This window comes from Notolabrus celidotus, chromosome 4, assembly GCF_009762535.1.
Source record: "Notolabrus celidotus isolate fNotCel1 chromosome 4, fNotCel1.pri, whole genome shotgun sequence".
Lineage (NCBI taxonomy): Eukaryota > Metazoa > Chordata > Actinopteri > Labriformes > Labridae > Notolabrus > Notolabrus celidotus.
In genome coordinates, this window is record NC_048275.1 from 11987478 (window position 1) to 12004284 (window position 16807).

Here is a 16807-nt window from a genome sequence, read left to right on the forward strand (position 1 = left end):
CAGACCTCACTCCGGACCCAAAGGGCAGATAAGCCGCCCATTATTCCTGAAGGTTAATGTGACCGTGTGAGTTACCTCCACAGACAATCAAAGCCTGACCTCCAGCTGTGAAGGAAAGAGCACCAGCAGAGCATGTGACTTAAGGGAGGGTGCTTTCCTGTCATTGATATTTTTTTTTCTGTAACAATTCACAGACCCTACCCAGGAGCATTTCTCCAACATGGATCACATTACAAAACTAACTTGGCTGGTCTGACTGCTCAACTGTTTCAGTTTTATAAAATTACATGTCAAGACTTTAATGATACCGCTGTAGAAGGATAAGGGTCCCATGAAAGTGATGTAGTGCCTGCCTTCTGTGTGTAGAAGCACCTGGATGGAAGATTTCACTGAGAACTTCAAGATTGTGAAAGGGTGACACCGTGTGGACACTTAAGAACAGTGCAACAATTAGTGATGGCTTTTCCTGAAATGCTTGGTCAAAAAATTACCTCACTCCTTTGTCTTATCCACCAGTTTTATGTGCTCTTTCATTTAGATTAATCAGAACTATTTGAAGGCAATGCATTTGAGTAATTGTAATATGATACGTGTTGCAATTAGGTTTAATGTCCCATGTTTAAACCATAACTGACTCAAAACACCACTTGAGAGTCAACAACCTTTATTTATCCATATATGTGCCACTCAGAAATTGGGAAGAGGTGTTACAGGATTTGCCCTTAAGAGAAGCCTATATGGATAATTTACAATTTCTTTCTACAATGAGGCCATTGACAAAAATGAAGGGGAAAGCAAATAAAGACAGTATGGTCGTAACAGTGTAAACACATGGTAATATACACAAAAGCGAAAGGAAAAAAAAAAAAAAAAAAGCAATAGGTATCAGTGACAACAAATTAAAAAGGTAGGGTAAGTTAGTATGAATAAGAACAAAAGACTCCTGAAAAACCCTAACTCTTTTCTCAAACAGCTCGGCATACATTTCTACATAGCATGCAATAAGGCACCTATCTAACACAAGGAAGAAAACTATGCTACAGTTTGAAGCACAATTGTTATCCAAATTAAAAGAAAAGAAATATTGCTCACCATGTTCACTCCCATAAAAACTGTATATCTCTCATTCCCTTTCATATAACCCAAGCCATATCTAAAAAAATACATCAGTTTGTAAAAGATATTTTACACAGAACAGTAAATAGAGCACAATCCATTGGAATTCAGAAAAATCTTTAAGTCTTGTAAAAGTGAGATTATCTCGTGTAGTCTTTTAGTATACACAAACCTTATTCTTTTTTTTTTTTTTTTTAGATCAAATTGTGGTAGTTTGCAACATGAGTCAGAGTTACCTTTATCAGATACACAGGTCATTGAATTAGTCTCCAAAGCAGTTAAAGTGTGGTTTTGCATTTCATGTACATTTGGTGTGTGGGTACAAAGGAAACTGCACTGTAAAAAAATTGGACACAGGTCATGTTGTCATATGCTACCCAGTAGGTTTTTATTTTCTATTATGCATTTCCTTATGGCTAATTGCATGTCATAATAGAATCAGGTAACGGCCAGTATTGCTCTCTGTACAGTCTTTGCAGCAGTGCTAACCCATCATAGACATAGAAGAAAACAACCTTATAAATATACAAGATGGCTCATGTCCGATGGAGCCCAAATTCAAGAACAAGCTGCATGAGAACACCTGCAACATGTTTATCTCCAACACTTAAAACAAATTAAAGTCATAAAGGAAAAAAAAGTGGAGACAAAGTGGATCTTACTATCAAAAATGTAATCTTTTGGAACAGCACACTAGTCACCTATACATATATATATAAAAGAAAAATCAATAAGTATTTACATTGGATTTTTTTTTATGTTTGCTTCAAATGGGTTATGTGGGTGAAAAAGAAAAACTATTTAAATTGAGACAACAGTTTTTGTTCACCAAATTGAGTTGGTAGCGTTGAATAAAGTTGCAGCTGAAAAGCGCATGTGCCCACCTGACGTTACATAAACTGAACTCTTCTATCAAAAATGACAAACCAGAGGGTGAAGCAAATTTCCCCACAGGTAACAATTTTATCATGTCGATCTTCAAATAACTTTTTTCTTCTTTAAAAGTGTTCAAAAGGAGGTCCTGGAGAAGGTGAAGCACAATCACAAACAAGAACAGAGGCTCCTTCACAACCTATGACACCCTCTTTATTCTGAGCACAAAGTCCTGGGTTCAGCTCTGAATTAATCGGCCACACAGTCCTTTCCTTATGAAGACTTGCTGTATGTTTATTCTCAGCTTCTCCACTTTAAAGTAGTAATGTAATGACTGGATCATTTTTTGTCTATAGAAGCTGGCCTGATGTTTCCTGTGGTGTTACAATATCAATGATGGGACTGTCGAACAGAAACAGGGTGTGGGAGCATGAATGTTTGCGCTTGCATGTGAGGATGGGGGAAAGGAGCTCACTGATCAACATGGATTCTGTGATGTCTGGAGAGAGAAGATGAATGGTTAAAGCCTTTTCCACACTGGGAGCACCTGTATGGTTTTTCAACTGACAGGATGCGCTGTTTTGGGAAGGCATTGTTAGGGAATCCCTTCCCTGTGGGAATGGTGGTGTACTGCTGCGGTTGCGGCTGTGGTGGTTGCGGCTGCTGCTGTTGCTGTTTGTTCTCCAAGTGAACTCTCTGATGCCGAGCCAGGGAGGAGGAGTGATTGAATCTTTTGCCACAGTGAGCGCAGGTGTAGCTCTTTCCCTCAGAGTGGACTCTTTGGTGCCGGGACAGGGACGAGGAATGATTGAAGCCCTTGTCGCAGTGGTGGCACATGTAGGGCTTGTCTCCCTGTTGGTGCACTCTCTGCTTCGGGGGAGTGCCGTAAGTCAGGGTCTTCCCAGGCTGAGGTGGAGAAAACACCGGGTTTTGCAGGTGGGTCTTGTGGTGGCGAGACAGAGAAGACGAGTGGTTGAAGCCCTTGTTGCAGTGTCTGCAGGTGTAGGGCTTGCCTCCGGCGTGGACTTGCTGGTGCTTCTTCAGGTGGCGTTTGCGGACAAAGCTCTTCCTGCACATGTTGCATTTGTATGGCTTCTCACCCGAGTGGATCCTCTGGTGCTCTCTCAGAGTGGCAGCGGCCGCAAAACACTTTCCGCATTGTGCGCAACGATGGGGTTTGTCGCCTAGCACAACTGCAGCATGTGTCTTCTGGTGCTGCTTCAGGTTGGAAGTTGTAGCAAAGCCTTTGCCACACTGCCCACAGGTATATGGCTTCTCGCGTGCATGGACCTCCTGATGCTTTTTCAGATGCCTTCTGCGGACAAAGCTCTTCCTGCACTGAGTGCACTTGTATGGTTTATCCTCTGAATGCATCTTCATGTGTTCTCTCAGGGTGATGGCAGCAGCAAAGCTCTTACCGCACTCCGAGCATCTGTGGGGCTTGTCTGGTAAATGAATCATTTGATGAGACTTGAGGCTGAAGGCATCGATAACATCTTTGCCCATAATCTCGACTCCAGGGGGAACATAGGGCTTCTCTTTCATATGGATCTTCATGTGCTGCTTCAGACTGGCCTCCACAGCAAAGCTTTCACCACAGTGGACACAGATGTAAGGATTGAGGTCCTTGTGGATCTCGAAGTGCTGGTGAAGATCAGCTATGCTGCCGAAAATCTCCCCACACTCGTTACACTGCAGGCCATGGGCTTCATGTATGATCACGCCGTTCTCAGACTCCACTGTCAGCTCTCCGCCATGGTCGGACTCCACTTTCACCACATGCTCGCTTTCTGCCTTGAGCAGCACCTCACCCAGCAGAGCCTCGGTCCCTGATGTTTTGATTTCTGCTCCCGTGAAACAGTGCATCTCACCATGTTCCACCTTAATGTAATCATGGTCTGTTTCGGCTACAATTGCATCCACGCAGGCTACAGCTCCAAGACCATCGCCCAGGCCCTGGATCTTTAAGTCTGAGCCATGGATCTCCAGCTCTAGTCCACGCTTTTCTTCAGTCATGATCTCCGTTTCTGCTCCATAATGTAGGTCGACATGGCTGTGGGCTATGACACACTCCGACCCAAGCGTGTCAAGGCCGGGTGTGTCACATTCAGTCTCTGACTCCGCCATGAGGACACACTCCAGCCCTGCGACCTCCGTTTTTCTGCCGGACGATTACTCAATAAAGAATCGGGGTAATGTAGGTTTGTTTGATCCGCGCAGCACCGGCGTTGTTAGTTAGCAAACCTGAAAAAGAGGAAAGAGAAAACACTTTAAATACTGCATGGACAGCATAGTCACTAAGACTGTACAAAGTCAATTGAAAAACAGAAAGTAAATTATCAAGAGGCTAGCAAGTCTCTGTCCCAAACAACTACCAACAAGATGTGTTGTTTGGGGCGGAGACGTCTTGAAAGTTCTGGACAGTGCCGACATATTTACTAGTCAAATGAGGTAAGAGTCTCCTTTTGGTGTGCATAATCTACCAAAAGGAGTCAAATGTCAAATGCTAAACTAAGCATGATATGAGGAAGGTGGAGGGCTATAATAACCAGTGCAGCTATGAAGATATTTCACATGATAATGTATGCCTACCCTTACATAAAGATGATTCTGCTTCCTCTGGGGAACACACTATAACAGCATCACAACAGAAATATTTCAACCTTCAGTAATTGCAAGTGTGTCACTATTACAAAAGTCCAAATCACTGTAAATATACAAATTCTCAAAAACAAAATTTGGCTATTTAAAATTGTTGTTTTCACCTAAAATGTCAATGTGTCTTTATTCACTTCAGAATGCCCTTAATTGTATGTAATTTACTGTGTAATTGCCATTACACTTTCAAGACATTAATTCCACTGAGGCGCTTTCATAGCAACTGATTCAAAGAGTTATGTTGTTCCCAATAGAAGTTAAAGACTATCCCCCAGGAGACGGACAGCCTCATCAAAAACATACATTCATATAAATGAATTATTGGTGGGACTAAGGGAAAGACCTTTACATGGGTAGAGATTAGCTGGTCTGCTCTCTTCATAATTAAAGAGATAACAATGACTTCATATGAACGATTATAACAATTCATTCTTTGCTAAACTTTTACATTTGTTCCTTTTGGACTGAAGTTTATTGGCCATGTTTTGTACACCATTATAAAGCAGTCAGATGAAGCTCAAGCTAGATATCAGCAACCATCTGGTTAACTAAAAGAAGTGGAGATGGGAAAGCTTCAGGATTGATTTTGGAATCAGGAGAAACTTGACACAATCACAGGTGTATAGTTAAACATGATATACATTAGAATTACATCAGAAAGTATGATTAAGGAAAAATAAAAATTAATTTGTATCATTTATTACACTAAATATTGTTATGATAACTATATTTTTTTTGCACATTTTATATCGTGTCATCCAGGCCTAGTCTGCTCTGCTCTGGGGTATATCCTCCAGTCTGTGCTGTGTGATATGTAGCAGCTGCCGAGCCTACTGCAACACGTTTATTAAAAAGGTATGAGTGTATCTCTGGGTGTTTTTAAAATTAAATTTAAGACTTACCTAACTTTTAATTTGGAGTAATATATTTTTAGCCCTGAACTGCAGCATTATTTTTATTATTATATTAATCTTTATTATTTGAATCATTGCTTTAACATTTAATTATATATTTATTTGTAACTACTTGTATCCATCTGATCTTGTTGCCTACCTGCTACCTTATTTTAAACTTTCTTTCCACTATTACATATTTTGTTAATGTACTGTGCTGATCTTGTTTTTGGTTTTCAGTATTTAATATAAAAAGCATGCCTTTTATAATTTTACCATTGCAGTTGTTTTCTGTCTCTGTTATTCTGTGAAGCACTTTGGGCTGCATGTTTTTATGTATGAAAAATGCTATATAAATAAAGTTGCCTTGAGTTGAATTGACATATACATATAGCCAGTGGGCTATATGGGCAAGTATTAGGACTTAGTGCATAAATATTTTCTTATCACTGCACGCCTCACCTGTCATGAACAGCACACCTGCCCTGGTACCTAGCAAGCTAAATGACCAATTTGCTTGCTAAGTTAGCTTACTCCAGATGAGCTTAACCTCCCTGGCTAGCAGAATTGATAATATCAAAGTGGACCACAACATCATGATGAAGCTGCCTGTTCTAATGTAATCCTCACCACACAGACTGCACGGCCTGAAAGCTGCAACTGCGCACTTCAGCATGTTTTAATGTAAAATGCAACTTGAGACATGTAAAGGCATGTAAACAGAGGCAGTTTGATAATAAACAGAGAACTGTGAAGATGCTAGCCTCCAATTACAGCTACAAATAGCTTTCCATAGCGGCTAGTTAGCTGGCTACGGACGAAGGGAGGACTGGTTAACGACACAACAGCATTGTGTTAGCTGCTAATATGTTCACCATTTAGCCCGCTAACTAGCTTCCTAGCAAAGCAATGCAGGAGTAATACTAATTCAGAGAGAATCGGCAGCTTTTTACTTATAATAGGATGAGCAGAGGAGTATTTTGGTGTTATTTCTTACACAGCTACTCTCCTTGTGTGAGTATTAACAGGCCATCTTGTTGTGCCACAGCAGCACTTCCAGCTAGCCAAGATTACATGCTCGCCTAAGATGGCTGCCACTAGCTAAGCATAGCCGCGTTAGCTTCCGCCCTTCTAATCACGTAGAATGTGCTAGAGTAGGTCAGAATTATTAAACTATTGCACAGTATCCTTCAACACAAAGATGGCGTACTTGTATTATATTTTATTATTTTACTACCACTTAATACGTCCATGTGAGCTCAAGTGAGGCAGGTTAGCAAGCTATGAGCCACATCGTAATTCCTACCAGGAGTTGGCTAGCTTGAAACAAAGATGGCTAAGAGCGTGAGGGCGATGAATGCTGAGGGGAAAAGCCCGGGAAATGATTGAGTTTTCCTCAACTACGATTAAACTCCCTTACATCAACCTCGTTTAAAACACAACAAAGTAAAAGACAACACATACGAAGGCTCTCCGGGTGTTGCTAGTCACGTCCAGGACGAATCTTGGCTACAAACCTGCAGCTCTCCTTTCACTGCATACAGGACTCCAATGGCGGCCTAGCAGCAGCAGCTACCCAGCCGTGCCTGCTACATAGCCACGATGCCAAGCTAACGACAAAGCTAATCCAAAAGGCTAGCGAAGGCTAAAGCCAGCTCTTCAGTTTTTAGTACAACCCCAGCGAGATTGTTGAACATTGAAATTGAAGCTTGGCTTAACCGCGCATCCGACCATATTTAGCCCTGTTTCGCATTTAGCCATAAACTGATCAACTGGGTGATTCAAGACAAGCGGAAAAGGGTCATTCCCGTACATATATACCTTCAAAATAGTTCCTTTCTCTTGCAATGTTGTGTCCCTGTCTGATTTTTCAACAAGAACACAATGCTGTAACGAGTACGAGTCCAGGCCTGTATTTTTCCATTACAAACTTCGTGCCATCAGATCAGGTGAAGCCAAATAGACTCCTTTATGCACTGACTGCACAACTTATGATTATATCCAGTTTATGAGACTTCAGCCAGACCCTTGTGCTCCTACTACAACTCATTAAAGTTGAATTTAGGGTGAGTGAAATGATCTATTAATACATAAATTCCTGCATGCACACACCCACCTTTGTATCCGTGGCTTTTTGATTGCAGAAGGAGGAGAAAAAGGAGAATCGTTTGTCTGTTTTAAAAGTCTAGGTTGAGATGGGCTTTGCAAGCTGTTGTGAGCCTCAGCAAACCGCTGTGTGTCTTCCTCTCTGCCTCGGTCTGTGTGTGTAGCTGGCGCCACAGCTCATCTGGCGCCAACGTTGGACAACCGACGCACTTTAGCGAAAGCAAGTTTAGTAGTTTCAATAAGGTGCAGACGACACTACTGCCCCCTACAGGCTTGGAGTGGTTACTGCGAGAGAACTACGAGATCATGAAGAATCATTTATGTGCTCTTTTTTTTTACCATTGGCTTAATAAGCAGTTTGGGTATCAGAGGTGTCAAAAGTATTCACATGCATTACTCAAGTAGAAGTATAGATACTAGGGTTTAAAATGACTTCTGTAGAAGTTGAAGTATCAGCTCAAGCATTTTACTCTAGTAAAAAGTTTAAAAGTACTGGTTTCAAAGCTACTTAAAGTATCAAAGTAGAAGTAATGTAAGGGGAAAAAATGCAATTAAGGACAAAAGCTTAGGCTGCGCAACAGGGGCCTATAGTGCACTACCCCACCACCCAAAAAAACATTTTTCTAAAGGCCATAATCAGTGGCGGTTCTGGGGAGGGGCCAATAGGGGCCAGTGCCCCTGTAAAACTGAACCTGGACCCCCCTGTGGTCCCCCCCCCTCCACACCAAACAAATATTATACAATAAAAAAAAGTTTCTAGTGCTAAGGGACTCATGTTGAGTGTAAACGGCCAAACAGCGGCTGTCAGTCTGCATTTCGATATAGTACACAGTAGTATATATGTCTAGTATATAGGGATGCACTGATGTTTTGCCAGTTTGTTCTCAGCGGGTCCTCGCCCTTCTCAGTCTCTTTTGTCAGGGTTGAATGTGTCCCTCTGACAACACCCTTGGCCCCAGCCTGGCCCCCCCAGTAAAATTGGTCTAGAACCGCCACTGGCCATAATGACTATAATGTTATATTAATATGTTAATGTTGAAATATTTGGGTTGCACCTGTTTCAGCCACATTTATGCCCATTGAAAATGAACACATTTTTGTTCAATGCAAATATATTAAATAATATATATGTGTTCTACTGAGCATTAACGTGTTTCATGGAGCAGAAGATATGATGACTAGTTGCCTATAAGTGTTTTAATGGTGCACAAGGTTAAACTTCGCAGGCATGTTATCAATAGCCTTTAATTTTGTGAATCAAATTAATCTTTCTGTCTTTTTTCCCCTAAACTGAACTCTGTGTTGAAAGTGAAACCACAGTCAGAGGCCACTCCTGTGCCAATTCATTCCACACTGACTAAATGAAAGTGAGTAAGTGAATCAGCATAATCATTTTAGAATGTCAATGTACAGAATATATATATATATTTTTTCAAAGATGGCAAGCCGGAATGAAATAAGAGTAACAAGGCTATTTTTAAAATGTAAGGCGTAGAAAGTACAGATATTTGTTTGAAAATGTAAGGAGTAGAAGTAAAAAGTCGGCTGAAAAATAATGACTCCAGCAAAGTATAGATACTCAAAATTTACTCAAAAGTAAGGTAACAAAGTATTTGTACTTCGTACATTTTGGGTTTTCCTTGTATTTATTTGTTGTTCTAATACACTTGAGACTATAAGAGACCATACAGATGTCTACATTTATTGTAGTAATGAAATGGTCCCACAAGATGCTGCTGTTTACCCTTTACCACTGTGATACATATACTTATTGTGGGTTGATTCTCATATGAACCCCAGCAGCATTCTTAAAGTAATGACATGCACTATAATGGTTGTTTAATGTGTCACATAAAAGTGTAACTTCTATTTTTAAATTCTAAAATAGTTTGTGTGTGTGTGTGTGTGTGTGTGTGTGTGTGTGTGTGTTTTCATTAACCAAACCTCAGGCATGAAGTGTTTCTTTTTACAGAATTCCTCCATTCATTTTTTTTCATCCTACGAAACCATATCTAGTAGCAATATTCAGGATATCTTTTAATCTATCTACGTCAATGAGCTCCTCATGTATTTTACTAGTTTCACCTTTTCCTCCCCTTTGACTCAGCCCTCTTGTTTCAGGCAGCATATTTGTTGTAACACCCATTCCTTGACAATTAAACTCCCAACCAGTCAAACTGGTTTTACAGTGAGAGTTGAACACATAGCTAACATTCTGTCACATGTAACGTCATTCACACAGTTTCAGTGAAGCTGTTAACTTCAAGAACTCATTCTCTCTGTGGATACCAACACTTTTACAGCGTGGATTGAATCCTCTCTTTAGCTGTTGATCCTAACCCATTTTATTGAGGAGATATCACACTGCTGCTGAGCCAAATCACCTGTGGATTTTATTTTTGGATTAAATCTGAAAGTACATCTTTTTTTGTTACTCCTGTTAAAAATGTCCCACCACGGCTCTCTGGATTTGGACAGAAACAGCAATGGGGAGAGGTCTCGCCGCTCAGCCAGCCGTAACCAGCCCAGAAACCAGGCCAAGGCTGGGGATGTTTTGTGTGATTTTTGCACCACCAGGAAGCAGAAGGCTGAGAAATCCTGCTACGTGTGCCTGGCATCGTACTGCGAGACACACCTGCAGTCTCATTACGAGTACCCTGCCCTGATGAAGCACAAGCTGGTCAAAGCCACAGGTCAGATGAGGGAGAAGGTCTGCGCACAGCATGATAAGCTGCTGGAGGCTTTTTGTCGCACTGATGAAACATCAGTGTGTGTTTTGTGCATGATGGACGAACACAAGCACCACGACATCGTACCAGCTGGAACCGAGAGGACTGAGAAACAAGTAAGTGCTGAAAACAATCTGTCCATCTTAATGTCTCTCTCTCTGTACCACTTTCTCCATCCATCCACTCATGCCAGATGACTGTCTCCCAATGAGTCTGGTTCTGGTTGAGGTTTGTATCTGTCAAAAATAAAACATTTTTTTGCCACCATTAACAGGTGCTTGCTTTTTTAAAAAATGTATCTGGGGTTTCTATAAGTAGTATAGCAAAAGATGTCTAGACATGCTTCAGATATGGTGCCATAACTTTCATTTGAAGTTGACTGATTTATGAAGATAGATGATTTCTAAGGTTGTGTGTTGTACAAAAGTGACGCTGATACAGAAAATAGTGCAAACATGTCTTAACTTCTACTTTAATGTCAACCTCTCTACAGAAACAACTTGGAGCCACGCTGCACAACTCTCAACAGAGGATTGACCAGAGAATTAAAAAGTGGCAGGACCTCCGACAAGCTGTTGAAGCAGTCAAAGTAAGTTAAAAAAAAATGTGTCGACATGCTGCCAAAACAAGTCAGTTAGGTTTTCTTGCATTTAACACACTCCCTCCTTTTCTCTCATGCTTATCATCAGCACTCTGCTCAAACAGTCCTGGAAGAAAATGAACGCATCTTCACGGAGCTTCTGCTTTCCATCGAGAGGAAGTACAATGAAGTCAAAGAGATGATCCGCTCCCATGAAAGGACCACGGTGACACGTGGTGAGATACTGCTGGACCGCTTGGAAGAGGAGATCACTCTGCTGAGGAAGAGACACAATGACCTGGATAAGCTCTCACACACTGATGACCACATACACTTCCTGCAGGTGAGATTGGTGTCTAATGAGGATCCCAACCTAAAAGCAGTGGTGTGCATTGTTAAGGTAGTTTTCTAACTATATTCCTGTTTTGTATATCTTCAACCCTTTTATGTTCTTTTTTTCGCAGAGTTGGCAGTCCCTGTCAGGTCCCTCAGGATACGAAGACCTCAACAACATCAGTGTTGTTCCCAATTACTCCTTTGATGCGACCAAGAGGGCCATCGCTAAACTGAAACTACAAGTGGAAGAAGTCAGCAAGGATGAAATGAGCAAAATCTCAGGAGCAGGTAGACTAAATGATCTTTCTTTATCTACAGAGGCATTGATATCTTTCTAAAGAGGGGCTCTTTTAAAGTCGGCCATTGTTTTCTTAAAGCTTAAGCTGCTATGTTTTATTGTCTTTTTCCTCACAGTTAAGGAAGTCTATGTCACCCAAGAGGGCGAGACAAAGACAAGGGGGGAATCAATTCTCAGGGAGGAGTTGAAGCCAAGAGATGACCCAAGGACAAGGGAAGATTTCCTACAATGTGAGTACTTCCTGGCATGGTTCTAATATCATCTGCTTTAAATACATGCAGAATTAAACTAAACTGCATAGAAGCATGGCCACACTACTTCAAAGTCTTATCAAACTCCACCTCCTGCAGTGAGGGATATTTTTAAGCTTCATTATATCATAGTTTTATTGTACAGAAGGAAAAGTCTTTTAACAAAAGGGAAGAAAGACCACGCTTTGAGGTGAAACTACTAAGAGAATTGCGCAAGTTATGCTGCCTGTAAAACAGGTTTGGTGAATATAACAAGACAAACAGTTCAGTTTTATTTGACAAACACAGGTGCTCCGGCTTTAACTCCACCTGATGATGACATTTTAACAGGCTGATGCAAGGGAGGTCCCGTACTTACTTATCATTTGGAGTTAAGAATGTCACAAGACATCCATAGAAACCTTTGAAACCCTGATATACAAATACAAGAGCATATGGTGCCATTTAATTTGAAACAGAGGCTTAAAAACAAACCAAAAGTGATTTATAACTTATTTCCCCTCCATTGTTTAGATGCTTGTCAGTTGGCTCTGGAAGTCAACAGCGTTCACCCCAACCTCTACCTCTCTGAGGGAAACCGAACAGCTACAATGAAGAACGAACGCAAGAACTACCCAGACCACCCAGAACGATTCGACCACTGGCAGCAGGTGAGGAATTACTTCCTGCCATGATGTTATTTTGTTAGTACAAAAACAGAAGAGGAGTGCATGTGTTGTAATCGTTTACAGCTGAAATAAATAAGAGGGCTTACTCATTCCTGAATACAGGCTGGTATAATGTGACTTATTTGTCAGGGAACTTTAAGTTTTCATGACTTTTTAAAAAGAAGATTAGTCTAATATATATTTGAAAATGAAATAACTTTTCTTTCTCTCTCTGAGATGTTTTACATGTCTTTAAGTGGTGTTATTTCTCTAGTCAGGCCTTCAGTCTTTGTTCTTGAAGTCTGAAATTGTCCAACGTGTAGACACCGTAGAACATCACAATGTAAGCTCATCAGTTTTACAAAAATGATTTATTCTGAGCTCAATCAAAAGCTTCAATGATGTGTCTTGAAGCTGCATCATGTTCTCCTCTATTTCACTTATTAAGGCTGTGCAAATACTATACTACAATAATTGGTAGTGTGTGTTGTGATTGGTGTATGCCTCTCTGTTTACAAGTGGACTGTTGATTGTTGTTTATTTTCATTTGTTTATTTACTTATTAATTCTCCTGTGGAGGCAGACACATGTGTGCAGCAATGGAGTCTAGAGAAATTTCATGAATTCATGAATTAGGACTACTTCTGTCAATCATCTTTTAATAATTGATTTCCTCAATCCTCTTTCAGGTCTTGAGCAGGGAGAGTGTGAGTGGGTCTCGTTGTTACTGGGAAGTGGACTGGAGAGGAACAGAGATCGACGTGGCCGTCACCTACAGGGGAATCCGTCGCAAAGGAAATGGCAACGAATGCAGCCTGGGCTGGAATGACAAGTCCTGGAGCCTGTACTGCTCCGACTCCAAATACTCCTTCGTGCACAATAATAAGAGCACAGATATCATGGCTCCAGTGTCACCCCGCATCGGTGTCTACCTTGATCATGCTGCAGGAATACTTGAGTTTTACAGTGTTTCGAGTGGCATGCAGCTTCTGCAAAGAGTCCAGACTATATTTACTGAACCCCTCTACCCTGCCTTCAGTGTTTGGGGCTTTGGCACCACCATAAGGCTGTAGTGGATTTGCCTTTGTCCTGAGAAGTGCCATCAAATTACAAAATAATCTCACTGATTCTGTGAAATTTGAAACAAGTAATATTACTTGGTCCTGTCTGTTTTACCGTCCCTTTTAGTATTTTTCACAACTCAGCTTTTAAATATTGTATACATCCTTCATAGAAATCAAACATATATTTTTTGTTATTTGTATTACTGCTTTTTGTTTTGAAGCAACTTAATTTGAAGAGATCTTCACAAAATGTGTCTGTACCAAGTAGGACAGTTGATGTGTGTAATGTTTTTTGATATAGTGTCATGATGTATTGTTTGTTTCCTCTGTTATGCTAAAATACTTTTGATTTTTATTTCTGGTACAATCATATCTGTAAAATTAAATCCCAATTTCAAAATAACCAACATAACTTCTGTTTTTTTTTTGTTTTTTTTTAAAACTTCTGTTCAAGAAAGCTGTCTCTGGTTCTGTTCAAACACATCATGTGACAATGGCTGAGCTATACTGGAGCTGGTTTTACTTTTGTTTTAAACATTAATATCAGTTTTGTCATATGGGCTTCGACAGTACTCCTCCACAATCAATTCTTAACAGCAGAGAAAAGAAAAGAAAAAAGCTTATTTTAGAAAACAACCATTAAGTGCTTCCAACTGGGGTGAGAGTCTGAGTTTTTTTGTTAAAAGTGACACATCTGGAATTTGATATACAAAAGACTGAAAATATGTAGGACATCATGGTGGAAAAAAAGTTAGAATACCAATAATCACATATCCAAAATAAAAAAGGGTGGTATTATTAAAAAAATATAAACCAGGTTAATTATGTGCACCACAAGTGGCGTATTCATAGTTTGTTCTGGGTTACAAATAAAAAAGATAAAGGGGAGATAAATCACATCCAACCATGCATTGAAGCTCACATTTGACCCACTATCTCCCTGACTTCAATGAGGAATGCTCCTATAGAAAGCCATGAAGTGTATGCTCCAGGGGGCAGCAAAAACACGTTTGGTTGTGTTGACTTGCTTTAGTTAAAGGAGGGATATGTAAATTGATTTCTGAACAGGCAGTGTCATATCTTCTGACAGATGTATCCTACTTGTATATTTCCACTGGAGTGAGAAAACCCATTGTTGAAACCCATTGTTGGGTAAAATTGGGAAGGAAAGCTCCGAAAACAGAGGAAGTACTTTTTGAATGAAATACACTGAGATTTTTCACATGAACCAAAATGAAGAAGTGTTTCCTTCATCTGTTCTGTGTTGCTAGGAAACAGCACAGTTCCTAGTTTACTTCCTGTTATGGTGTCAGGCTGCTGAACTTCAACAATTTCAGATATCAGTATTAAAGACTGTAAAAAACAGTTTGCAGCACCAAGTTGTTCGCTTTTGAGGGAATCTGACAAAAGCTGCACAATATATTATCAAATAGGCTTTTTTTGTTTTATTGTATTTTTATTTGTGCCATAGAACATTGTCATTACAATAACACACATAACAGACATAAGTACATAACAAGCATACAACATTCTTCTGAGCTCTTTGAATACAAACTTGCATCTACATTTTATCCTCTATGGACTTGATTTTCTATTTTTGAGGCTAAACAAAAATGTTAAATATAAATCTAAATGTTCAACGATAAATCTAAATGTTAAATATAAATATAATTGTTAAATGTTGCTCCGCGATCCTAAATATTTAGCTGATATGCGGCAGTGTGAATTTGCATATCAGCTAAATATTTAGGATCGCAAAGCAACATTGAACATTTATATGTAACATTTATATTTATATTTAATATTCTACATTCTTCTGAGCTATTTGAATACAAACTTATAGCTACATTTTAGCCTATATGGACTCGATTTTCTATTTTTGAGGCAAAACAAAAATGTTAAATACAAATATAAATGTTCAACGATAAATCTAAATGTTGAATATAAATATAAATGTTAAATGTTGCTCCGCGATCCTAAATATTTAGCTTATATGTAGAAGTGAGAATTTGCATATCAGCTAAATATTTAGGACCGCAGAGCAACATTCAACATTTATATTTAACATTTAGATCTATATTTAACATTTAGATTTATATTTAACATTTAGATTTATCGTTAAAAATTTAGATTTATCGTTGAACATTTATATTTATATTTAATATTTATATTTATATGCAATATTTACATCTATATTTAACATTTATATTTATATTTAACATCTATATTTATATTTAACATCTAGATCTATATTTAACATTTGTATTTGTATTTCTATTTATTATTTAGATCTATATTTAACATTTATATTTATATATAACATTTAGATTTATCGTTCAACATTTATATTTATGTTTAACATTTTGGATTTATATTTAGCATTTGGATTCAACAAAATTTAAACTTTATATGTTTTTCACAACAAAATCAAATGTGAAGAATATCACAAATATTCCTCTAAATGTTAAAAAAAAAAAGTGACTTTTAAAAATTCACTCTACATTGATATGACGTTTAGGAGCTAAATGTGGAGAATTGTTGCTGTTCTTTTGAGTCCCCGCCCCCCCGCCCTCACGGCGCACAACAAGACATGAATTCAACGCACTTAACTACTACTACAGGTTTCTAGGGGGCGGAGTCAACAGCTGGAGACTCTGAAGTGTCTCGTGGCGGCGATGCAAGGAGAACGACTGCATGTGAGCGCGAGCCTTCCCCCACTGCAAGACGGCTAACGGGGACTTCAGTTCTTCGGGAAGAAGAAACCGAGTGGAAAACAAGGTGACCACATCGAGTCCTTCGAGTACAGGGTGGATTATTTTTGTGCCAACAGGTCGGCACACTTAGTCACCGAAAAACCCAGCAAAAAGTTTGAGCTAACGCAAAGGCAGAAGGTGAGCACTCAGTTTTTTCTTTGATGTGTGTCTTTGGTAGTGAGGGACAAAAAGGTGAGCAGCTGTATGTGTTGTGAGGAGAGATGAAGCTGAACACACATAAAAGGTTTTCGGGGGTTAATTGTGTAAAATTCTGCAGTATGTGAACCGAAAATGCAACAGCAAGTGATGTGTATTCAAGAATATCAACAGTAGGGCATCATAAAAGCATTTTGTATTGAACAGATGGATTGTCTTACAGGTGTTTTCATCTGAAATGTTCCCCTTTTGAATAGCATTGAGTAACTGAGCTTATGCATACTGTGTGTTACTTAAAAATGAAGCTTTTACAGTAAGAAAAACACTCCTCCAATTTCATATCATTT

At 39.4% G+C, this 16807-nt stretch overlaps 3 protein-coding genes across 5 annotated transcripts in view; 2 read left to right on the top strand and 1 right to left on the bottom strand.

The window, feature by feature from the left end:
• Nucleotides 1-647: 647 nt before the first annotated feature.
• si:ch211-198a12.6 (uncharacterized protein LOC563253 homolog) lies at nucleotides 648-7857 on the bottom strand. 2 transcript variants are annotated; one of them, XM_034681802.1, is made up of 2 exons: nucleotides 7657-7857; nucleotides 648-4233 (listed from the first exon to the last, which is right to left on the bottom strand). In XM_034681802.1, the coding sequence occupies exon 2, from the start codon at nucleotides 4114-4116 to the stop codon at nucleotides 2461-2463; it is 1656 nt and encodes a 551-aa protein (XP_034537693.1). In that variant the 5' UTR covers nucleotides 4117-4233; nucleotides 7657-7857; the 3' UTR covers nucleotides 648-2460. The 2 variants fall into 2 exon arrangements, with proteins under 2 accessions (XP_034537693.1, XP_034537697.1); XM_034681806.1 differs by lacking the exon at nucleotides 7657-7857 and adding an exon at nucleotides 7005-7102.
• A 968-nt stretch (nucleotides 7858-8825) lies between these two features.
• Nucleotides 8826-13906, top strand: LOC117811489 (tripartite motif-containing protein 16-like). Of its 2 annotated transcripts, XM_034681808.1 has the most exons (8): nucleotides 8826-9013; nucleotides 10125-10491; nucleotides 10869-10964; nucleotides 11065-11298; nucleotides 11420-11579; nucleotides 11706-11819; nucleotides 12354-12490; nucleotides 13177-13906. In XM_034681808.1, the coding sequence occupies exons 2-8, from the start codon at nucleotides 10312-10314 to the stop codon at nucleotides 13558-13560; spliced, it is 1305 nt and encodes a 434-aa protein (XP_034537699.1). In that variant the 5' UTR covers nucleotides 8826-9013; nucleotides 10125-10311; the 3' UTR covers nucleotides 13561-13906. The 2 variants fall into 2 exon arrangements, with proteins under 2 accessions (XP_034537699.1, XP_034537698.1); XM_034681807.1 differs by lacking the exon at nucleotides 8826-9013 and having other exon boundaries at nucleotides 10041-10491.
• Nucleotides 13907-16185: 2279 nt separating this feature from the next.
• zgc:154058 (uncharacterized protein LOC795538 homolog) overlaps nucleotides 16186-16807 on the top strand; it is a 33783-nt gene continuing 33161 nt past the window's right edge. The window contains exon 1 of the mRNA XM_034681809.1: nucleotides 16186-16442. The gene's annotated coding sequence lies outside the window, so the exon portion shown is untranslated. The remainder of the gene's footprint in view (nucleotides 16443-16807) is intronic.